This window comes from Lissotriton helveticus, chromosome 2_1 (assembly GCF_964261635.1).
Source record: "Lissotriton helveticus chromosome 2_1, aLisHel1.1, whole genome shotgun sequence".
Classification (NCBI taxonomy): domain Eukaryota; kingdom Metazoa; phylum Chordata; class Amphibia; order Caudata; family Salamandridae; genus Lissotriton; species Lissotriton helveticus.
The window spans coordinates 1,306,601,487-1,306,626,419 of NC_136059.1; the positions used below are offsets into that span (position 1 = coordinate 1,306,601,487).

Genomic DNA, 24,933 nt, shown 5'->3' on the forward strand with positions numbered 1-24,933 from the left:
TATGTAATACAATATATATGGTACAAAATCGTAGTGAGTTAGGAGCGTAAAAAGAATACCTACATGTATCATATCCTCTAAGATATATATTTCCTCACAAATATAAATACCAATTTCTAGATTAATTCACTTTTAGCTCATCATTCAGTGACACAGTATTAAAATACAACAAATAGTTTAAAAATCAATAATAAAAAGACAAAGATACAATATCACATTTTATCCAGATTCTTAGTAAGAATCTGGATAAAATGTGATATTGTATTTTTAAACTATTTGATGTATTTTTTTTTATCTATTTGATGTATTTTAATACTGTGTCACTGAATGATGAGATAAACCCCGCCACCCGTGAGCCATGCCGGACGCCACTGTATCTTCCTCTATATTTAGGTGTCATTAGAAACATATTTGGATATTAGTTTAAACTTAGGCATGCTCAAATATTAACTAGACATTAATATTAAACAAGTTCAGGTTGACGGTAGCCAACCGTAGGGAATATTATCGCTTCAGTACTGCTCTAGCCAAGGCAAGATGTAAGAACGACAGCTTCTAAAATGGTGACAGGTCTTAAACAGGAGTAAATATATGTTCTAATCCTGTTAAAGGTCAATACTCGCAATGGTAAGTCACTCTCCTGCCGACTTTCCTTGTAAGCTCTCTCTCCACAAAGTACATCACAGAAAACAGCTAAATATAGGAATGATAACTTGCCTCGAAGGACAACTATGTTCCCCTTTCCTAGTAGTGAATGTCTATCAGTCAAACTGGCTTTGTTTATTATCTTCACATATAGAATATGTGCAAACTTGTTAAATGGAAACCCATGTTAAGCATCTTGTTTTCACACTAAGTAATCTTCCTTCGGTGGTACTCAGGGGCTCAAAATATATCACAGTTAATATGTCAGCTGTACGGGACGAGGAATCCAGAGACGATTTATGATTTTGGCCTGCGGCATCTGCTTTGAACCTTTGTTTTATCAGTTGCTGTGCAAAGTTTGAAACCTAGCTGGCAGGCTATCTGTCAGCTTCAACAAGGACAAAGGCATATTTTCCGTCTTTTGTTCTCACTTACAGATACATAGTAATTGATCCAAGCAGTTGTGTTTTCAGTGTTGTGTTAGGTCATTCAAGGTCACAGCCAGGATGACTAATCAAATGGGCATCCCAAACCAGAGGCACTGGAATTTCAATGAAGTGCACATTTTTTCAGATTCTTCTTTTAGTAACAGCTTTATTTTAGCCCTCCAGGAGACTGCATAAGACCATACCTATTGACATGGATTGGATAGTCTGTGGGTCTTTCCCCTCACTAGTCAAAAACTCAATCTAAGTTGGCTTGCATGTTACTTAAGTTAATGTCATAGAAAATACCCAAAGTTTCTCTGTCAATCGTCCTACTTTACAAGATGGCAAACTATCATAATCCTGCTGAGACCTGTGATGGAGAACTGTGTCCACCAAACCTATCGCACGTCCTCCTTATTGTACGTCGGGCTGGCCATCAGCTTTTCGCTGCTGGTGCACCTATTGGCTCTGTTGATAGAAAGCTTACTCTGATGGTCTGATGGAATGCTGGGCATCATTAAGGATATTGCACCACTTTCCCTGTTTAGGGCAGAGGGTCTGATATCCTTGTTTCTGTCCATCAGTGCCAAGGAAATCCTGGTAGTGGCGAACTGAAAAATTTTAATAATGACACTTGCATCCAGGGAAAAAAGTGCCTGGGTGAGAGGTCATCAGTTATTTCATTTTCAAAATAAAAACTTTAGTGGTCAACCTATGGCAGCCATATAGCCTTTTACCATGTCCTGCTCACAGAGACATTGGGCACACCTTGACACATAGAATGTTGCCATCAGAGCAATCTATGCATAATAGTTGTCACAAACCACTTAGGGACTAACCACAAGATCAGCGTTCTAGGGAGAAGCTGAATCAAATGCTCATTGTTCACCCTGCTGTCTGTTTTTCCATGGTTGATTATGGTATTTGCATGTAGCCATCCCTGAACTTGCATAGTTTTGTGTAAACAAGCACTTTTTGTAACTAAGGTAAGTCACTGGCTGGATAATCTATTTATTGAGCACTATGTTGTGTGTTACTGAGGTCTGGGCCACAAACCCCACTTCAACCCCTGGTAATCCCTTGGACTGCCTGATCTGCTACACTGAAAGTCAAGTTTATAGGGGTGTAGTTGGTACTCAGTTTTCAGGACTCATGGTTGTACTGTTCCAGGACACCAGGAGTAAATGAAGTCTATAAAAATTAAGGCCCAATAAGGCCGGTGTGCCCCAGTTCCTCCTAACCAGGTCAGACAATGAGGATAGACTCATGTAGGCATTTTCTAAACTTTTCTACAATTTACCATTCCTTCAGATTCCAATTCACCTTCATCAATCTTAACATCAGAAATAATATGGATTTATATGTAGTATTTTACAACTTCACAAAGGGTGTTCATATGGCAATGAGACTGCTAATTCTTTCGTATTTTATCTTTTCAGTAATTACCTTCATTTACTTTGGATGATTAGTAAAGAAACAATGCCTTGTGACACCAGTGCCATTCATTTTTCAATATTTACAATCATATACTTTTTCCTGACATTCTATAAGATATGTTGACATTAGGTTCATTGGGAACCCGGATCTTCCTGTACACCAACTCGCATGATCCAAGAGAGTAGTGGAAATGCCAAACATTTTGACTATTGTACACTGAAAAGATTTTCCTCAAACTTGAGTAATACACAGAAGGGTTAGCATGTTGAGTTCAGTAGCAAATGGCTGTTTTGCGCTTGTAGAATGTTTTGTGGAATGCTGCTGCTCATGTTGTTACCTGTTATGTGTGTGTTAGTAGGCGTACACTCTTTCCATCACTCAGGCAACTGCTAATTGTGTTAGGAACAATTTTATTTCCTTTTTTTCCTTGCTGTGTCTCTGTTATATGTGTTATATGGTTTCACAACACAAAAGCCTAAATTATTTGCACACTAGATAGCTGTGCACAGTGCATGAGGGAACACACAGCATAATGGGAAGAATAGGGCCTTAGGGGAAAACAGTATTGAGGAAGGAGGTGATGATGCAAAAGGGGCAAAGAGGGTGCTCGGTGAAGCACCCTGGTGCAAGAACTGCTGAAAAGAGTAGGAATGCAAAATGTCAGTGAATTGAAGGATACAGTATAGCTGGGAATTCAGAGTGTAAAGTTGGCCCATTGTACAGTAGGTATCACAATCTGAACCCAAAAGTGTAGGGTTGAAGGAATCCAACAAGAGAAGCGAGGAGAGGCCATATCCAGGAGGCAGTCAACTGTTGCTGCAAAGTCACATTTGATCCAGTTTGGCCACTTGTAAGGGCCAAATTCTTAACTGAGAAGAGATCTGACCTGAGCAACAGCACAGCAAGTTTCCCTCAAGCGCATAAAATATTTACAGCAAAGGCAGCAGCACTAGTGGTGCCTTCTCAGAAGGTGGTTACACTTCATATTCACTAACTACACTGCCATCAGCACCAGGTAGTGCTCCAAGGTGGATGGATTGCAGTAACTGGAGAGGGACTCTTCAGACAGTGGATGCAGTTGCAATCCTGATAGCTGCACATACTGAAGGTGCTTTGTAGGGCTAGCTCAGATTGGGAGCTAACCCTGGGCTGACCATCATGGAGCTCAGGCCAGCAGCGGGGAGGAGCAAGATTTCATATGCAAAGGAGGGAGCTACAGACATGGAGAGTGGTAAAGAGATTGGTGCAGAGTGGTTTCCAATTAGATTGAACCTGCATTCAGGAAGGTATTATTGACATGCATCAAGCCTGCTCCTTCATATCACTGGGGTGCTCCAACTGCCTCAGACCCTGCATTTACTCACTGAGATGAATTGAGGTCGGTCAAAGGGGGAAGAGGCGGGGCCGTCAGGTATGGGGCTTATTGATGGAAGAATAGTGGTAGGCAGGGCTATTGCGGCACGGGGCAGTCGTCATAGGGCTCTTACCTCTGAGAAAATGTGAAGCTAATAATTCTGTTGTTCTTTATGGGTTGGGTCGGCCGGGTGTCCCATGGACGTTGGGGTTGGTTTCAGGATTGTACCTGTCTATCTTTAGTTTTCTTTTCATTTTTTTTTTTCCGTCTGCGGGGGCTTCCTCAATTTTGTGTTGCTTTTCTATGCTGTTTGTATAAGAAACTGTCCAATTATTGCTTACTGGAAAAAAAAAGAGATGAATTGAGTTGGCCAGTGGCGTAACACAGGCCCCCGAAGTCACCGCAACCCCCATGGAGCGGGGCCCCCCGACCTGCAGGGGGTCCCCTCAGCACAGAACTCTGGCTTGAGTGCTCCAGATTCAATCTGGAGCGGAGGACCCCTCCATGTATCTTGCAGGGGGCACCCCTCAAATTTCATTACGCACATGTGGTGGCCTGACTGGATTGAATGCACCGGTGAGTGAAGACTGCCATCAGGAAGTTGGTCAGAATCATTGGCTCTCATCACAAAGCCCACCACTCGACAGGCACTCACCTCTGAAGAGTCTGCCTGTTTGAGCTTAGAGATGGCAACGTATGCATTAATGTAAACAAAGCTCCTTGAAGCATGAGAATCTCCCACAACGTACCAAAACCAGTTAAAAATCTTTCAGTATAGCCAGTCGAGAGAGTTATTTTTATTTTCAACTTCAGGTCTGAAAACCATCTTGATTGATGGAGGAGTGGAGAAGGTCAGCGATTTCTAACAGTGTTAGCAGTTGGGGTGGTCTAATGGGTATTTCGAGTAGGCATAAAAAGGAACGTGCCTTGGCCTAGATGCTCCTGAACAAGCAGTCAGAAGTAGGGGAAGTGTGGGGAAAATATTTTGAGACGGGGGCTTAATTGAAGGTTTCCTATAAGTCATTCTGTAGGTCCGTCTTCCTGCCATTAACTCGGGAATTTCAGCACAATCAGAAACCTCTTCTGCCTCTCTCAGGATCTGATCAGCTGCAAGAATCCATTTTGTAATACTGATACAAGTGTCTTCATCCAGGCTGCACACATTCCACAGGAAATTACCTGTCACTGTTTGTTTTTTTAAGTGAAAAGCGGTATGCTTACAGCAGTATATATTCTGTGTCAAAAGGGAAATTGAAATATTCGTCAAAATGCCGTCCTAAATCTGCTCTGCATGTGGCTCCAACTAATGAAGAAATCCATGATAACAAGGTGCAGGTAAAAGGGAAGGGCGTGTGTGAAGGTTAGAAAAGGTGGAATGCTGGAGCACTTTCAGCAGCCGGCAAGATTTGTTCTCTGAGCGTTTATATTAAATTTGAAGCACCGAGTGGGATATTAAATTCTATGCCTCCACACGTTTGCCTGGGTCTTTTATGTAATTCCATAAACCACCCTTACTGGCACCGAGACCTAATCATTTTTAAAATATTGAAATCATAACTTTTGTGTGGAATAACAGCTGTCTTCATCTCCATTCAAAGGAATACAGAATATTTGAGGTGGGAGGTGCTGCTCAGCATTTGGTGGACATTTTCGGAAACATAAAAGCCCTTAAATAGCTGACCGGAGGGATATTACAAAAATTATTTACCCCGACGAATCATTTATGGTCATCTAGAAATGCTTAGCATTATAAAGGGCACAAGCTGACCATAAACTGGTAGTTTTAGCTACTAACAAGCATAATATATTCTAAACATCTGCTGGAAGGTCTACTTTACCAGCTGCAGAAATGTATCAGTGTCCTTATCTTAAATTCTTCCTCCCCCCCCTCTCTCTCTCTCTCTCTCTCCGTCTCCCTGTCTATCTCTCTCTGTCTCCCTCTGTCTCTGCTTCTCTCTCTCTCTCTCTGCCTCTTTCTCATTCTTTTTCACTTTCTTTCTGTCTTACTCTGTCAAAACCTGCTTTAAAGAATGAATGATAAATGTTACGATTACAGTCACATCCTCCACACATGATATGATATGATATGTATGATAAATGGGATTTGTAGAGCGCACGTTCACCTACGGTTTCTTGGCGCTGGAGTGGGAGGGCAGTGCGGTACATAACAGGCGAACTAGTTGTGAGATAACGAGAAGAGCCAGGTTTTAAGTGATTTCCTAAAGTGAGCATAGGAAGGGAGAAGGCAGAGTGGAGGGGGGAGGGAGTTCCAAAGGAGGGGAGCCTGGAAGATTTTAAATCAATTTGTGTTGTTGTTAGGGTCACAGTGTTGAATATTACTTTGAGTGGCACTGCCCCCAGCTCGTGGAGGTCAGCAATAATTGTGCCAGCATAGGAGAATGGCAGTGTGCACACCCCATCAACCATAAACCACTATAACTGTTGAATGGATCAGGTAGTGTTTATGTTTGGTAAGCATTATTATTACTTCAAGGGTTGGGCTTACTCTGAAGACATATTGTCCACCATTCACGCTAACGTTAGTGGTGGCATTGGCTGTATCAACAGATCTATGAGACTCTACTTGAATAGTATGCCCATCTAAGGAGAGTCCATTCACATGAATGCCAATCTTCAGCTTGGTAAACAAGGATCAACAGTGGCCTGCTTTGCACCAGTAGGGGTGGACGGATCCCTGAACATGGCTTTGTAGGGGGTACGTTACAAAATGACACTGAAGGTGCAATATGGACGACATTGTAGTATACCGCAGTTTTCTCTGTTTCAGCTGAGGTGTACCACGGATGAATTATCTCTTTGAGCGATGTGGGGTCTAAATCTTGGCATCCTTTAAATTATGCAATGAAGAAATGTATACTATGGTCAACAGATAATTCTCTCTGGTTTCACCAATGGAGTTTTCTATGCACCAACTTCTAAAAGTGTCCAAAGACAATTGTAACTCGAAGCAGTTTCTTACTAACATTAACATGAAATTCAGTCTTGTGAAGCCTGGGGTTACTCTGGTTAGAACATTTACTACCGACAGCCACATTTAGATTACATTACCTGGCTACCTATTTTGATACTTAGGTTGCTTGACCACAGAAGAAAGACAAAGCTGTTTGTACTTTTAAACAAGCATCTGGGGTGCAGTACTGGGGTACTGGGGTCCAGTACACAGAAAAGTATGTTCTTATCTTTCCAGATGCCTTAAAGACCAGAATACAAGCATTACTGACTCTAGTTTGTAGTACATTGCCCAGTGGAGATACCCTGGAGACATGAGCTACCCGCACCTGCATTATCATCACTAGTCCAATTTTTTTCCTGCAGAGAGCAAAGGTATACCTCACCTTTGTCAAAACAATCTGTTGCTCAGCTGAATGATCACTCGCTCAATGCAGACAACAGCTATCCCCCACATTTCACAGCCTATGGTCCTATCTCTCGCTGGTCACAGTCAGCAGGGCTATTCTTAAATTGCTGCATACAGCACGGTGAAGCCTTATGCAGATTTCTCCCAGGACAGAAGCATGCCTTTCAGTCTATGTATAGAGAGTCTCAAGGAAATGGAAGGTCACAGGTGTGTGAACAGGGAAAAGTGATGGGACACGGAAAACTTTGGGGTTGGGTGACATGATTATTGAGGACACAGCGACAGATCAACTGTGAAATGCCTATCAAAGCAAAACAGGGATACTAAATACTAAACACAAAATCATCAGAAAAAAAGCACAAATAAAAGACAGACCTCTTACAACTACAGAGAGAGCTTTGGCACCATTTTAGCATTGGAATCTAGGTCTGGACTAATGCAGCACAATGTGAAACAGCAGAGCCATAAACAATGCACTATGAAACCTTGTCCTGAAAACACTCACATTGAATAGAAAGGCACTTGATCCATTGGCCTTCATGGCATTAATTGCAAAAAACACAGTTGATGGACAGAATGTAGAACAATGTCATACATTCACCCCAGTACAAGGATCTGGGCCTAAATCCATCGTTTTTTTGCACTCCACACCACCCTGGGTTAGACACTGGCTATATGCAAATCAGCTCTGACCCTGTGCCTCATGGGAACAGTCCAGTCCGAACTACCAAGCCATGTCTTTCCCAGACCGGAATCAAGCATCCAAGGACCGGTTTCTGGCTATCAGCCTTCATCAGCCTGGATAGCTTGACTCCAGTGGTGTGGAGAGCCATATAGCTGGGTTCAAACTGGAAAGGCATGGTGAGCAAAAAAAAGATGGATTTAGGCCCAGATCTCTGTACTGGGGTGAATGTATGACATTGTTCTGCATTCTGTCCATCACCTGTTGTGTTTTGCTTCATGGCATTAATGCCATAGCTCTCACTGGTTAGGTGGAAAACCATTAAGGCCTGAACCCCACTTGCAAAGCTACTCAATGTGAGAACCCTTTTAACATAATTATTGCACAGGGTTGTTTGGAGGGTCCCAAAATACGTCAACCTGAAACACCAGCGTAGGGAAAGGCCTCATTTTTATTGAAATGAAACACGGAAACTGTACTGTATGTATATATAAACACCTGTTTTTAATAAAAAATTGTAAAATAAAAAAATAAAAAAACATCATATACGCTTCCTCAAGCCAAGGGAAGTTGAATAAACCCTTCCCATTTCCCTGCAACAGCCAAAACTACAATCACAGACACACTTTAGAATGTAATTGGTGAGCACTGCTCTATAAAAAAACATATAATACTAGCTTACGAGTTTTTAAACTTTAGAAATGTTACATTTCAGCCAGAAAAACTCAGTACGTGGACACACGGAATGGAACAGTTCAAAACAGATGTGCAATAGTCATACGCCTTCTTTCAGGAAAGGGGAGAAGATCAAACCAAAATCCAATGCTGGTATTCTGTCAATGCAGTGATGTAGGCATTAATATGAAGAATTGTGCTGCAAAAATAGATGTTACAGAGTCCATAAACAGATCGTGATTACCCCCTAAATTGTTTAAATTGATAAGTGGCCGAAAAAGCTCTGTTAGCTCTCAGTAGCCAAGGCCTAAGCACACAGTGTCAGGCTCTATTGTTTTACGAGGTCCATGTCTTTTAGTAAGCCCAGTCTTGTTAGGCCTGTTCCTGAAAAGTCTTACCAGAATAGAATTAAAAGCCAGATGTAGCAAGCATTGGCAGTGGCTGTAAAGGAATGTTGTGTGATAATGTGAAGCATTGCAAGTGAATAACATTGGAATTGACATGTATGGAAGCAAAGAACTGTAGAATAGATTTTGTGTGGTTTATAAGATATGGAGACGGTGTCACCGACAAGCCAGAGCTAAACATTCATGTAGATTAGTGACTGCTCTCCACCCATCTGGTCTTTTGCCAGAGAAAATCAACAAATTATCCAGTTATCTAAATCACTTTAATAGCATTACATTGTTATGTGTGTGCCCCTGAAAGTTTAAGAACAGGCAGCTGGATCAATAAACAAATGGTCACAGCTGTATGGAGAGCAAGCATAGTTATAGTGGAAGGACACAACTCCTGCCAATCCAAATATGAACTCACGACTCCCACACTAGCAAAGCCCTTTCTAGTGATGCTCACATAATTGTCTGTCGACAGCCGCGCTGGCAAGCCAGACCATATAGAGCATATTTACATTCACAAACACTCCGATCAGGAGTGCAACCGCCGGAATGCTTTTTCAAATATACCAATCCCAATTTAGGAGTCAGTAAACTTTTACAGACTCTTAAATTGGAATTATGACCCATACTGATTTGGTAATTTAAAGGGCATTTTGGTGGTGTTCTTTCTGAATAATCGGTATATTATGAATCAATGTTTTGCAACCTTGATACAGCCACAAAACATTGAACATTTACAAATCCCTAAGTTGGAGTGCTCACCCATTCGTGGAACAAAAGGGGTCATAGTGGAACACTTTGATTCTCTGAATATTAAAAAAAAAGGTTTTTGCCGGGTGAGCAGATAAACGGGCTGCGTTAAAAAAAAAAGTTTACTTCATTTAAAAGTGATCACAGACATGGTGGTCTGCTGAGCCTTGCAGGATACCACCCCCCTGTGATGGCCACCAATTAGTGTGAGAATTTTATGAACAAGCTTGTTAGTATACGGGTTAATTTGTAAAAATCTATACTGGTCGCAAAAATACTGGCAACAGATTGTGACCAGTTTTTGCAAACAGTATTTAGTATATCGGGCCATTAATTTTATAAGGATTTCACTGTTTCCCTTGTACATGTGTTTGTATATTCAATAGCATGTGGATTCCTAGGTATTTAGTTTGACACAAGTGCACTTCACCAACTTGAAACAGCTTGAGGCCTCTTTCAACAGCTGCTTGGAAAATGTAGATGTGAAAATAATTACCTCTTGCAGAATCCTCTTCATTTTGAGGAGTAATGTCTTCACAGATGTGCAGTCCTGCATCATCAGCCGGAAAGGTAAAGATTCAAGGCCCACACTTTCTTCAAGGCTCGGGAATGGCCATTCCACAGATGGGCTGCTGGTTGAAACTTGACTGACTCGAGAGCACCTGGAATCTCCTTGTTCTATATCCTTTGATAAGTTCAAAGAGAAGTTTCTAAAAAAATAAAAATAAATACATTTAGTTGTAAAAAAAATTAGGATGGTGATTATGTGGTGAACATTTTTCTAAAAACACCTTCAAACACAAAATAAAGTCTTCTCTTAAATGCTCAACAGAACCCTACACAATAGTATGGAGATAACTATACATGTATACAGAGAGACAAAGAATAAGACAAAGTAATAAAATAAACTTGGCTAAATTAGAATAATCTCACAAGCTCTGCAAAAATGTAAGGAGTTAATCTGCTGACCTAAAACCAGGGCTGATAAATTAGTCTATCTTTACATCAGTGAAATAACCAATACAATTTGGATAGAAGGTTCCTTGCACTCAGACAAGGTATCTCCAGAATTTATAGCATCCATATGTTGATCCCCAGTGAAAGGCCTGTGTGTACTGGTATTTGAACTCTTTCACATCTCAACAGTTTCTGTATATTCAAGCATTGGCCCACTGTGAAACACAAAAGGTACTTGCTGTCTTTTACCACACAATTATTCATATGTTTTTTAAATTTACAGTGATACTTAATTGAATACAGGCAATATCATCTCGATTTTTCATAGATTTTCTTGATATCCCGAGGAGTTCAATTGTGCATTAGTTTTCACTGTATTCAACCATTAGAGTTTATCGGAATGAATCTTGAGCCATATAAACATGGAAGCATTTGGCGATTGGCAGTCTGTTTATGAGTAAGATGGAAGCCTCCACTTCAGGGTGGATACTGTACAGATAATAACCATGATCAGTGCAGTGGAGAGCCACTTCCTTTTTTATTTAAATAAGGAGATATCTAGAACTGGGTGAAATGTTAATGACACAGGTGTACATCTGAAACTTGTGAAATTCGTGTTATGCAAAATTTGTGACAATGTCTTGGATTTTGCATTTTCTCACTGAGACTGTTTCCAGCCATCATCTTGTATTTTTTTTTTATTACATGCAGTTTTCACCAGAGAAACTGCCAATTCACATTTCTTGTAATTTTTCAGTATTTTCCTGAATTTATGAGCACATATTACGTGATTTCATAGACAATAGACTGATGGGAGGGGATGGGGGCAAGAGGACAAGCTTTATTTTGCCGACTATTCTGTCACATCACTGACCTAGCCCTAGGACACCCCCGCGCCGCACGGCCACCAGCTGCTGTGTGCGTGTTCCCTGACTGCTGCCTGCTGCCTCGCTAGCCGAGCTCCGGACGCGTGACCACGCCCCCTGCCTCTAGCGGCGTGGTCCGCGACCTGCCCCCGTCGTCATTGCTGCTGTTTAGTGTTTTTTTGCCTGCCCCCGTCGTCATTGCTGCTGTTTAGTGTTTTTTGTAGCCTGTCCCCCTTTAACCTGCTTTTTTGCCTTCTGTTTGTGCTTGTGCCTCAGCCCCTTCGTCCCCCCTCCCCGCTCCCCGGTTCCCGCCAACGCCGATAACCCCGCCCACTTTGCCTTCTGTACCCTCCCCGCTCCCGCCTCCCAGCTGCTCCGCCCACCCGCGCACTTCGCCATATATGGCGACCGTGCGAACGCGCAGCGTTGACGCGCAGCGGGCGCGCCGATTGTGCGCCGAAGGCGCGCCAAAGGTAAGCCCGTCTGCGCCCGTCCGCGCCTGGACCGCGCCCAGTGCCAGGACCCCTGGCCCCCACCGACGGAAGCCGACCCGACGAACCTACAACGCCGCCGAACTCCTCGCATTCAACACCGGCGGCATCCCGGGATGTCACCGAGCCGCCCCGAAGCACACCCACGGACCCTTCAGCTGCCACGCCTGCAAGTTCACCTGCATCCGGACCTGCACTACACCAGCACCGACCAAGCCGAACACCAGCAGCAACCACCTCAAGTGCATCCTGCTCAACACCCGCTCCGTCCACAGACACGCCATCGAACTCTGGAACCTCCTCGACACCACAGCCCCTGACATCGCCTTCCTCACGGAGACCTGGATGAACGCCTCCTCAGCGCTCGACATCGCCATCGCCATCCCAGAGGGCTACAAGATCACCCGAAGGGACCGCACCGCCAACCAGATGGGAGGAGGCATCGCCATCATCCACAGAGACACCATCCGCATCACGACCAACACCGACGACACCCTAACCACCGCCGAACACCTGCACTTCCAGATCCACACCGACCCGAAGACCACCCTCAGAGGCACCCTGATCTACCGACCCCCGGGACCACGCACACGATTCAGCGAGGACATCGCCGACTTCATCAGCCCGCATACCCTCCCCTCCGCCGACTACATCCTCCTGGGGGACCTCAACTTCCACCTGGAGAACAACAGCGACCGCAACACCATCACCCTGCTCGACAACCTCGCCAACCTCGGACTCAAACAGCTGGTGCCCACCCCCACCCACCTCGCCGGACACACACTCGACGCCGTCTTCTCATCCAGCAAAGACATCGCCTTCAGCCACGCAATAGGACTCCACTGGACGGACCACAGCTGCGTCCACTTCACCTTCAAAAGAACGACGATCCACCACCACCAGCAACAGGTTGCCCGAAGAAGCTGGAACAAGATCACAGCCGATCAGCTCACCGCCTCCCTGAGCCAGCACCCCCCTGCCGGCTCAGCGAAGCACAGCCAGGCCGCCGACAACCTCACGAAGTGGATCAGCAACTGCGCGGACGTACTCGCCCCTCTGAGGACCCCGCCCAACAGACCCAGCAGCAGAAAAACCCCATGGTTCACCGACGAACTCAAGAGCTCCAAGAAGAACTGCCGAGCCCTCGAGAAAGTATGGAGAAGGGAACCAACAATGGACAACATGACCACCCTCAAGCTTGCCACCCGGAAACACCACCAACTGATCCGCGCCACCAAGAAAAATACATACAAGGACCGGCTGGACAACAACGCACACAACTGCAAGGAACTCTTCAACATCGTGAAAGAGCTCTCCAACCCCAACGCCGGAAACAACGACATCACCCCGTCGCAAGACCTCTGCAACTCCCTCGCGTCCTACTTCCACAACAAGATCGCGGACATACACAACAGCTTCAGCATCCAACCAACGCACGCCACAACCGCAGCAACGCCACCCACCACCACCCTCCGCGCCTGGAACCCGATCAGCACCGAAGACACCATCCGCACAATGAACTCCGTCCACTCCGGATCTCCGACCGACCCCTGCCCTCACCACGTCTTCAACAAGGCCGACGCTGTCATCGCACCCCACCTGCGGGACATTATCAACACCTCCTTCGACACCGCCACCTTCCCGGAGAGCTGGAAGCACGCAGAACTCAGCGCTCTACTCAAGAAACCTACAGCGGACCCCACCGAACTCAAGAACTACCGTCCCATCTCGCTCCTCCCGTTCCCGGCCAAAGTCATCGAAAAGACCGTCAACAAACAGCTGGCCGCCTTCCTCGAGACGAATGGATCCCTCGACCCCTCACAGTCTGGCTTCCGAGCCAATCACAGCACCGAGACCGCCCTCATCGCGGCCACCGATGACATCCGAACCCTGATGGACAACGGAGAAACGGCGGCCCTCATCCTCCTGGACCTCTCCGCGGCATTCGACACTGTCTGCCACCGCACCCTAGTGCAGCGCCTCGGCAACATCGGAATCCAGGAGAAGGCACTGGAATGGATCACCTCCTTCCTCGACGGAAGAACACAGAGAGTCCGCCTACCACCGTACAAGTCAGAGGCCACCGAAGTCATCTGCGGCGTCCCTCAAGGATCCTCGTTGAGTCCCACCCTCTTCAACGTCTACATGAGCCCCCTCGCGCCCATCGCACGCCAACACAACCTCAACATAATCTCCTACGCCGACGACACCCAGCTGATCCTCTCCCTGACCAACGACCCCGCCGCCGCCAGAGCCAACCTGCACGAAGGGATGAGAGATGTAGCCGAGTGGATGACGACCAGCCGCCTGAAACTGAACTCGGACAAGACGGAGGTCCTCATCCTGGGCTCCTCGCCCTCCGCCTGGGACGACTCCTGGTGGCCCCCCGCCCTGGGCAACGCACCCAAACCGACGGACTACGCACGCAACCTGGGCTTCATCCTGGACTCCTCCCTCTCCATGACCAGACAAGTCAACGCCGTCTCCTCGTCATGCTTCAACATCCTACGCATGCTACGGAAGATCTTCTGGTGGATCCCCACCAAGACCAGGAAGACTGTCACCCAGGCCCTCGTCACCAGCCGACTGGACTACGGCAACGCCCTCTACGCCGGAACCACCGCCAAGCTCCAGAAGAGACTCCAGCGGATCCAGAACGCCTCAGCCAGACTCATCCTCGACATCCCACGAAACAGCCACATCTCCGGACATCTGAAAGACCTGCACTGGCTCCCCGTCAACAAAAGAATCACCTTCCGTCTCCTCACCCACGCACACAAAGCCCTACACGACCAAGGCCCGAGCTACCTCAACAACCGAATCAACTTCTACGCTCCCAAGCGCCACCTCAGATCAACCAGCCACGCCCTCGCCGCCGTCCCCCGCATCCGAAGAGCGACAACAGGAGGAAGGTTCTTCTCCTACCTGGCCGCCAAGACCTGGAACTCCCTCCCGACCGACCTGCGCCTGACCCAAGACCACCTTTCCTTCAGGAAGAAGCTCAAGACCTGGCTATTCGAGCAGTAGCGGCACCCCCCCCCCCCTAGCGCCTTGAGACCCTACGGGTGAGTAGTGCGCTCTATAAATGTCTTGATTGATTGATTGATTGACTCACTGAGTGGAGGGCATACAACAGAGCATCATCTCATCCACACACATGCACACAATATTAGAAAGTGCATGTGCACTGGCCTCAAGTTTCAGCTACAATGCATACATAATTCACAACACTTAAGTGAGTTGCCTTCATGTTCATCATCAATAAAAGTAAGTGTACACCTTCTGAGGCGTCTGGGATCTGGCAATAACAGACTCTAGGGTACAACAGGCCTGCGTTCATTCTTTGACTCACCAATGAAAATGCAGGACCTTAGCACATATCAGTCATTTGCATACAACACCCTAACAACACCAGTGACCAGGATGACTCACCCTGGAAGTTTGAAGAAGAACCCCGGTTAGATATTTCCCTGGAATACTTTCAAGCTCTTAGGGAGGATTCCTTTAATAACCTAGTGTCTCCTCGGGCTCTCCTCTTGACCCTTTCCACATAGAATTTGGAAAGTATTTGGGCAAGAAACCTTCCCTTGGCAGCAGCAGATTTGCTGCCAATCCTTGGAAGAAGGAGTGGTACCAGAGGAATGGAAGCAGGCAGTTGTGACACCTCTGCTCAAGAAATCCTCTCTAGACTCTATGATTCTAGCAAACTTTAGACCTATCTCTCTCCTGCCATATCCGATTAAAATTGTAGAAAAAGCAGTCAGTAAAACCTTGTCATGCTATCTCGAGGATAATAACTTGCTGGATAGGGACCAATTTGATTTTCGTCCAGGCCACGGCACTGAGACAGCTTTGGCAACCGTAATAGATAACTTACGAATGCATGCCGACAATGGGAATCCTACTGTCCTAGTGTTACTGGACATGTCGGCCTCATTTGATACGGTGAGCGAATCAGTACTGGTGGAAAGACTAGAGAAGATAGGGGTGAAAGGACGGGCTTTACAGTGGCTACAGTCCTATTTATCAGGAAGACAACAGGCTGTGATCATGACGCCGTTCACTTCCAGTAAAATTTGTGTGGCTCCTGAAGAAGGCGTTGTCTTATACGCCGAAACGCGCGTCGAACATAAATTCTTGCCACTTCCTCCTTTTAAATATTAATTTTTCCATTGATTATTGTTGGTTTTTGTCATAATTTTAGTTTATTTTAACTGTGTATTTGAAATTGTGATAAATAATTTTTATCTGATAAATATGTGTATAATGTTTTGTTGTTTAATAAATAGCATATACATTTATGTGCATTTGCCTCCATGTCCTCCCCTTCCTTGTACTAGTTCCCTTGTTTTTATTATAATTGCCTAGAAATTTTTGCACATTTGTTCACTTCCAGTAAGTCTCCAGTACATCATGGGGTGCCGCAGGGCTCTGCGATCAGCCCTATTCTTTTTAATATCTATTTACGGCCCTGTTCCCCACTATTAAATCCTTCGGAAATGACCTGGTCAATTACGCTGACGACACTCAACTGATGTTTTCCTTTGAAGGGAAACAAGCTGTGTCCATGGATACGTTCCAGAATTGTATGCGTCAGACTGTTAGATGACTCAGGAAAAATTCCCGGCATTTCAATGGGGGAAAAACAGAGGTGGTATATTGTTCCACTGCCAGAATATCTCAACAACTACCATTGAAGTTCAAGCTTACCTCCGAGGAGGAACCCCTGGCTCCAGTCAACACAGTGCACAATTTGGGGGTCTTGGTGGATGATAATCTCCAAATGGAGTCACAGGCTAACATAACTGCTAGCGTGTGCTTCTCCCTGATGCGCATGCTAAGGCAGATCCTTCCGTTACTGCCTAAGGACTTGCGCTCTCTTGTAGTAAGGAGCAGAGTGCTGAGCAGGCTGGACTACTGCAACTCCCTGTATTTCGGAGCACCACAATATATTCTTCAGGGGTTGCAGAGAGTCCAGTCCATGTCAGCAAAGTTGGTGTTAAATAGGCAGCTCGGGTCTTTCTCAACTCTGGCCTTGAGGGATCTTTACTGGCTGCCTATTAAGGAAATGGTCTGTTTTAAATTGCTCTGTATTGTGTACAGAGCAGTGCATGACTCGGACCCAGTCCCACTGCAGGAGAAGTTTACCTGGTATAATCCCAAGAGGCAGCTCCGCTCCTCTAGTGCAAATCTGATAATGACTACCAGATTTAAACGTTCCAGGATGGGAGATAGAGCTTTTAGTGTGGCTGCCGCACTCCTATGGAACGAACTGCATCAGAACATTAGACAGGCCAGCTCCCTGACTGGCTTTAGGAAGAGTCTGAAAATCAGGCTTTTCCCAAGGACTGAACATTAGATCATCCCACCGTTAATCCGGTCTGCTCTTGTGGTTGCTATCTAAGCGTCAGGATACCAATTGGGTGGCAGTTCTCGCTATATAAGAATCTAATACTATACAATACAATACAATAATAATGTGAGGTCAGGTTATGCAAATGTGTACAGCACTACCAACTTACATGTTTTGCTCAGACCACTTTTCTGAATGTGGGACACTGAAAATTGATTTTGAAGGACAACCATGCACACTATGGTTCTGTGCTTTGATTGCCAGCACCTACAATGATCGTTCTGTCTCTTGGTTTCAGTGGTTTTGCCCAACACAGAGAGACTAGAAATTCAGCACAGCTATGATGCATAAGAGTCTTTCAGACAGGGTGTACATCTGTGGCCATAACAGGGTTTGGGCTATACATGACAATAAACATTACTATAATTATCCCTGATGATCCTTGAACTAAACATGTATAGCTATAGAAAATCCAATACTGCTGATTCATTTAACTTCAATGTTGCCATCTATAAAACTATCCTTTGTTTGGGCCTTTCAAAAATTAAAAGGCAGAGCAGGAAGTTTGCTTGCTTGGGATCAAATCAGACTGCCATAAAAATTGTGATTAATCACACACGAAGTGAACATTGTTTTCCATGAAGGTACTAAACTGCTGTTTTTGTTGCAGAACAAGCACAAAACTCCTTTTCAGAACTGATGGGATTCCAATAGTATTTAATAAAAGCAAACACGAAGAAACCATACTTTTTTCCCATGGATTATTTTCTTGTATTTTGTGGACATCTTGTCTCAGAAAGGACAAGACACCATTCAATATGGTTAAAGTGTGAATGTGTCAATGAGGATAGCTGGGTAGCATTCCTACTCTCCTCTCTCTGTATAACCGCTACTCACTTGGGAATCCGTTCAACTAACTGTCTCACTTTATTTTTCACAAAAATAACTATCACAGAGAGATCTTGTCCACCCCACAACTCTTTCTTACAGATAATCCTCCTCCACTCTCTATCTGGATAGCCTTACTGCAGACACATTTCCAATAAAACGACTTCCAATTTACAGCTCAGCAAATCATCAGATGCCCATACTTTCAGGCCTCTAAATGTCAAGCCAGTAGCCCTTACCTCATAAGTTCTATCCTATTTGAGAAAAACTTGTTTTTATAAAGTACTTCCCACCACTACTCAGCCATTTCTAAGCACTCTACACAATGTGTGTTGTTGTGCTCAACATGATGATACTCAATTTATCAACTTGGGAAAGCTTGGTTGGACTAGCCAGTATGATATTTTTGTACTTCACATCAGTACAAATGCCAGCGTTTAAATCACTGATCCATCTTGCCAGGTACTTGGCTACTTCCTCAGGTTTACAACTCAACCAACAACCATTATACTAGCATTTAATCTAAAACTGATTGAAACACATATTACCTGCACCTCATAATTTATAAACAAAATTCTCTTAACTCATCTTTATTTCCAAAATACTTGCACATTACACTAAGTGCCCCGGAGGAGCAACAAGCATGTGCCCGCACTGTCAGCATCCTGTGGCACTTTGGTATTACAGACGTGACTGCAGATGTTTGCCTGGTCCCTTTTAGTAATGCAGATTGTGCTGCCACTACGTAAGAGTCAGTGTGATGTCACAGGTTTGTTTCCTTCTTTGCATGGAGTGTGAGACCCCTAGCAAATTAAAAAAACACTTTGTCTCTCCACCTGCACTTAAATATAGATGTGAGAGCAGAAGCATAGGAGGTGTCAGGGGATGCACTGATTATGTGTCAAATTGAGGTGGTGCATGGCCAGTGTACTGTCCAAAGGTGACTTTAAATAGGGAAAGACAGGCATCATGGACCCCTCTAGACCCCCGAGATACCCCCATAGGAGGAAATCCCTACACAATTTATGTTCCCCTTTGTCCAGTTGCTGTCTGTACAGTGAAAGGTGGACATGAAGATTCAACTAATCAAACAGCAACCCTCCCTTTCCCTTGCCCGCTCAGTTAATCTCAGGGCTTTTCTATCGCCCTCCGCAGTATATGTCCTCCTTTGTTCCTGCTCTGCTCTTTTGGCTACGCTCGTTGTCAATAATTCCTCTGTGCTTCTTCTGGGGGACTTTAATTATTGGCCGGGCGACCCCAGAGAAGACTCGTCTTCTAAGGATTTTTCTGCTACCCTTCAGTCTCTTAATTTTTCCCCACACATACACTCCCCCACCCATATTCACGGTCATGTTTTGGACTAAATTTGGTCAGCTAACTGTCCCATTCTTCCCCCCACCGTCCTTCCTTGCACTTGGTCTGATCATTCGTTGATCTCTTTTTCCATTGAGCTCGGAACGCAAGAGAGGCCCCCCTACCTAAAAACATCATGGCCCCAAATAGACGCCGTGAATCACTGGCTGTCCTCTTCCTGCGAATTAGTCGCCCCCCTTAGGAAAGTTAAGACCTGTCGCCCCCATGATGCGCAAAAATGGTTTTCAGACGAGCTAAAAATCCTCAAACTGGACCTTAGACGCTCTGAACGTCATTGGAGGCGCAAATACTGCCCTGTGCTGCGATCTAAATATAAAACGCTTTTGGCGAGCTATAAAAAAGCCATTCTGCGAGCCAAAACCGTTTACTTCTCGGAGAGAATTTCCCTTTCAGCTAATAAACCTAAGGAGATTTTCTCTATAGTTCGCAACCTTGTTGCATCCAACAGAGCCAATTTGAACATTATTCCTTCCCAAGACCTCTGCCTTTCTCTTAATGACTTCTTCCTGGAGAAGATTGCCAAGATCAAATCTAATATTCCCTCTGTCTCTCCGTCCCCCCCTTCTTCTGCCCCCTCTCTGTCCTCTATTCCTCTTAATCAGTTTCCCCCTATCTCCTTGGATGTTTTCTTGGCTCTACTCCAGAAAGTGAAGTCCGGTTCCTCTGCCGACTGTGCGCCAGCTCGCATTTTGAAAGTACTCTTCACCCATTGCCCTGATCCTCCTCTCTCTATTCTTAATTTTTCTATTTCCTCTGGTTTAGTCCCTAATTACTTTAAATCCGCTATAGTTCGTCCTATTTTAAAAAAACCTGGTCTAGACCCTTCCCTCCCCTCTAACTTTAGGCCTATTTCCCTTCTCCCTTACCTCGGAAAGATCTTGGAGAGCTACATCACCTCTTGTCTCTCCTCTCATATCGAGGACAACCACCTCCTGGCTTCCCACCAAGCGGGCTTCCGACCGGCTCATTCCACCGAGTCAGTTGTTTTGTCCGTCTTGGACGAGCTAAAGAGTAAGGCAGATTCTAACTTGCCCCAAGCCTTGGTGCTCCTCGATCTGTCCGCTGCGTTTGACACGGTCGACCATGCCATCCTTCTCGACCGTGTCTGAGCAGCGGGCGTTCGGGGCACTGCCCTCTCTTGGCTCGCCTCCTTTCTTAAAGATCGGACTCAGGCGGTAGACCTTTCTTGCCACTCCGCCCCTTCCCGCTTGGTCCCCTGTGGAGTTCCCCAAGGCTCCTCCCTGTCCCCTCTTCTTTTCAACCTTTATATCCGTCCCCTTATTCTTTCCCTCCTTGATATGGGGGTCTCCGTGTATAACTACGCGGATGACCTCCAGCTTGTTTTTGACCTTTCTTCTCCCTTGCACTCCCTATCCAAATTCCACTCCACCCTGGTCTTTATTTCAGATTGGATGAATCGGAATCAGCTGAAGCTCAATCTGGACAAGACGGAGCTGGTCCTGACTGGCCCTACCCCTTCCCCTTGGTCGACCGCCTTTTGGCCTTCCACCTCTGGCCCCCCACCTTTACCAGCGGCCTCGGCAAAGACCTTGGGTATTAAAGTCAGTCGGGACCTCTCTATGCAGGCCCAGATCAGCTCAGTTGTCTCCTCCTGTTTTCTTTCTCTCCGGATCATCCGAAAGGTGTCCCGTTTCTTTTCTTCTGACACCCTTAAGCTCATTATCCTGGCAATGATTCTTTCCCGTCTCGATTACGGGAACAGCCTGTACGTGGGCATCCAAGCGTATGAACTTCGCCGCCTACAGGCTGTTCAGAATCAGGCCGCCCGCCTCTTCCTCCACTTCCCAAAGTCTTCCCACATTACCCCCGTTCTGAAAGCACTTCATTGGCTCCCCATCTCTCAGAGATCCCTCTTTAAGATAGGCTGTCTGGTTTTCATGGCTCGGGCCCGTATTGGCCCAGCCTTTATTAACTCACTCATCACTCCCTACACCCCCAACCGTTCCCTCCGTTCCTCTAATCAGTTCCTTTCCAATGTACCTCGGTTTCGTAGATCCAAAACCGGAGGCACTAGATTCTCTGTTTTGGGTCCCTCTTTCTGGAACCGTCTCCCTCTACCGATCAGATCCATCACTATCTACTCCCAATTTCGCAAGGCCCTAAAAACCCATTTGTTTTCTATTGCATATTCCCGCTAACAGTTTTGGCTTCTCCCATCTCCCTCAGCTCTTACCTCTAGCGCCAGGAAGCCACTTGGTCACAGTGCGCTTTATTAAGAACCTTTTCATTTCATTTCATTTCACTAATGTATTGCTCCCAGGCAGGTGCACATTTACAGCAGCACATGGGGCAGCTCATTCATTTGTGATGCCATGCACAGATCGAGTTTGTGCCTGGTGCATCCAATTTATGGTGTACCTTTTCAGTAACACAGGCCCTTCTGATGTCTCAACTGGGCCAGTATCCCTACAAGCACAATCTACTAATGGCCAAATTTAGAGATTGGCAGAAGGATTACTCTGTCAAAAATGTAAGGGATATTTTGTCAGCCATTTTACAAGTGCGTTATACTCCATGCCGCTTGTTATATGGCGGACGTGATATCTGTTACATTTGTGAAGGAGTATCCCATCCGCCAAACTCTATATCAGTCTCTAAATTCCCTTCTCTCAGAGGAAGAGTTACAGCCATTCATCAATGTTTGAATTTCCATCTCCCATCTAAAAAATATAAATTGCTGGCAGAGTGTTATGATGTCATTTCTTAGCATTATTTAACTTAAGTTGAGTCCTGACTGTCTAGGAAGGATCACACTTGTTGTGTCCTGAAGGTGGGGAGTGATAGCCCTAGGGATAACAACTGTGGGCCTACACTTCGGGGCATCTAAGTCTGACTAGGCCTGACACGTGGCCCTAGAAATAACTGAGACAGACTCTTGGAATAACTTGCTGGCTCTCCATACGCTCGTTCCAGAACTGCGTACGTGCGTGCGGGGCCTCTCTTTATTATACCAGGTCACATGACTTCAACACTGCACGCCCCTGGCGCCAGGGGCGGATCGCATCCCCAGAACATAACATTCCTCCTAAAACAAGAAAAACCAACAACTTCAGCAACAAACTTGGTGGACAGTCTATTGTAGTATTCTTCATAGACTCCGAGTTCACTTTTCCAAAACTACCACTACCAGCGGGTAGGACATGTTAATGAACATTGTACTTAGTACTGATACATGAAACAGTCTTACGTGAGATAATCGCGTAGTCGGCAGGATGGCGTGGGGTTTCTTCTCAGCCTTTGGTGCACGCCTCTCTGGCTCGAACAGTCTGTCTCTGGGGCAACATTTGCCTCAGGCGCCTCCATGTCGGCCCCCTCCGGATCTGGAGCTCCCTCCAGGGCCTCAGCGCCTTCCCCCGCCTCTTTGATCACCGCTCTTGAAGTGTTACTCTGTGTGACCTCGAGACGGGGCGCCAGTTCCTGGCCTGGCAAATCCGTTGCAGTTTCATTTTCTGCATACGGCGTTGGGGGATCTGGTGTCCTCGGTTCCCCGTGGAAGTGTTTGAAATGTGATACGTTTCTGGTCACTGTCTCTCGTCCTCGGACCACAGTGATACGGGTGCCTTTCACACTGATTACTCGCCACGGTCCTTTTTCATAGTTCAGCCTGAACTTCCCGCTGGTCACCCGATTGCGAAGGAGTACCACATCCCCTCTGCTGAACTGTGTCACTATTGCCCTTCTCTTCCGGCTAATCTTGGCAAAAGCAGTCTTTCGTTTGTTTGCAATTAGTTCTTCATTCACAGCTTCCGGTGACCAATGGGGATGGTGAGGAATAGAGTCAGGTATGACCCGTCCCCTAAGGAAATGTGCCGGGGCTATCCCCGTGGTCGAGTGTGGGGTTTGCCGGTAACTGCGGAGAAACGTGAAGATAGCCATCTCCACGGACTGGCCTTTGTCATGGGCAATACGAATCACTTTGTTCAGAGTTCTCATGAAGCGCTCGGCTTCCCCGTTGGCTTGGGGCCAGCGAGGAGTGATGCGTCGATGTCGAGTGCCCAGGGATGACAGATACGTGGCCAGATCTTGTCCTTGAAATGGGGGCCCATTGTCCGTGCGAAGCTCACGCATGGCCCCGTGAGTAGCAACAATCTTTTCTATTTTCGGGATGACACTCTCAGCACTGGTACTGGCTACTATCTCCACTTCAGGATATTTGGAATGGTCATCAATCATTACCAACGTGTACCTGCCATCCGGGAGGCTGCCAAAGTCCATGCTGACCCTCTCCCAGGGCTGTTGTGGTCGAGGTTCCACTACAATCGGAGCTTCCCGAGGAGCCTCTCCAGTCACTTGACACGCAGCACACGTCCTCACCACATTCTCTACCATGTCGTCCATCAGGGGAAACCACACCTTTGTTCGCAATCGTGCCTTAGTTTTAACTATTCCTTGATGACCTACATGTGCCAGTTGTATTACTTGGTCAGTTAGGGCCGATGGTATTACTATGCGATGCCCTCGCATCAGGCATCCCGCTTCATCCTCATTGAGTTCTTCCCGGACGTGATACAGGCTTTCCATTATCTTCTGAGCATCGGGAGTGAGCACCTTCCACCCCTCCTTGGCTCGATGCCAGTTGGCCGTGTGGAGAAGTTCTTTGGCCCTCTGGAGACAGGCATCTTGGGTCGTGGCACTCACAATGTCACTTATGGAGAGGGGACGAGGGCATGATCGCGCCACCACCCATTTGACATAGGCCTCCGTCTCTTCAGCCTCCTCCATCTCTTCTGGGGTAGCTGGCCTGGGATGTCGAGACAGATAGTCCGCCGGATTCCTTGCTCCTGGCTGATATTCAATGGTGCAGTTGTACTCTTGCAGTTGGAGCAGCCATTTTTCGATACGAGGCGGCGGTTTTGATGAGGTTCCCGCAAATAGAGGCAGTAGTGGTTTATGGTCAGTCACCACCGTGAATGGCTTGCCATAGATGTACAGATGAAAATGTCGGCACCCCCAATGAATGGCAATTGCTTCTTTCTCGATTTGCGAGTACCGTTGTTCAGTGTCTGTAAGGGATCTACTCGCGAAGGCGACAGGTGTCCAGTCTATGTCATCCCTTTTCTTTTGCATGAGAACCGCACCCAATCCGGCAGGCCCAGCGTCGACCGCAATGAGCGTGATGTTTTGTGGGTCAAAGAAGGCAAGCGTGGTATTGCTGGACAGAGAGTCTTTGATATCTTGGAACGCCTTTTCCTGCTCTGGTCCCCAGTTCCATGGAGTGGAATCCTTGGTGAGGTC

The 24,933-nt window shown here is 46.1% G+C and overlaps 1 protein-coding gene across 1 annotated transcript in view; it reads right to left on the reverse strand.

Moving 5' to 3' along the window:
* CCSER1 (coiled-coil serine rich protein 1) overlaps positions 1–24,933 on the reverse strand; it is a 2,545,713-nt gene that overhangs the window by 1,083,168 nt on the left and 1,437,612 nt on the right. Inside the window, exon 6 of the mRNA XM_078676231.1 lies at positions 10,245–10,458. Coding sequence (XP_078532357.1) covers positions 10,245–10,458 — 214 coding nt within the window. The remainder of the gene's footprint in view (positions 1–10,244; positions 10,459–24,933) is intronic.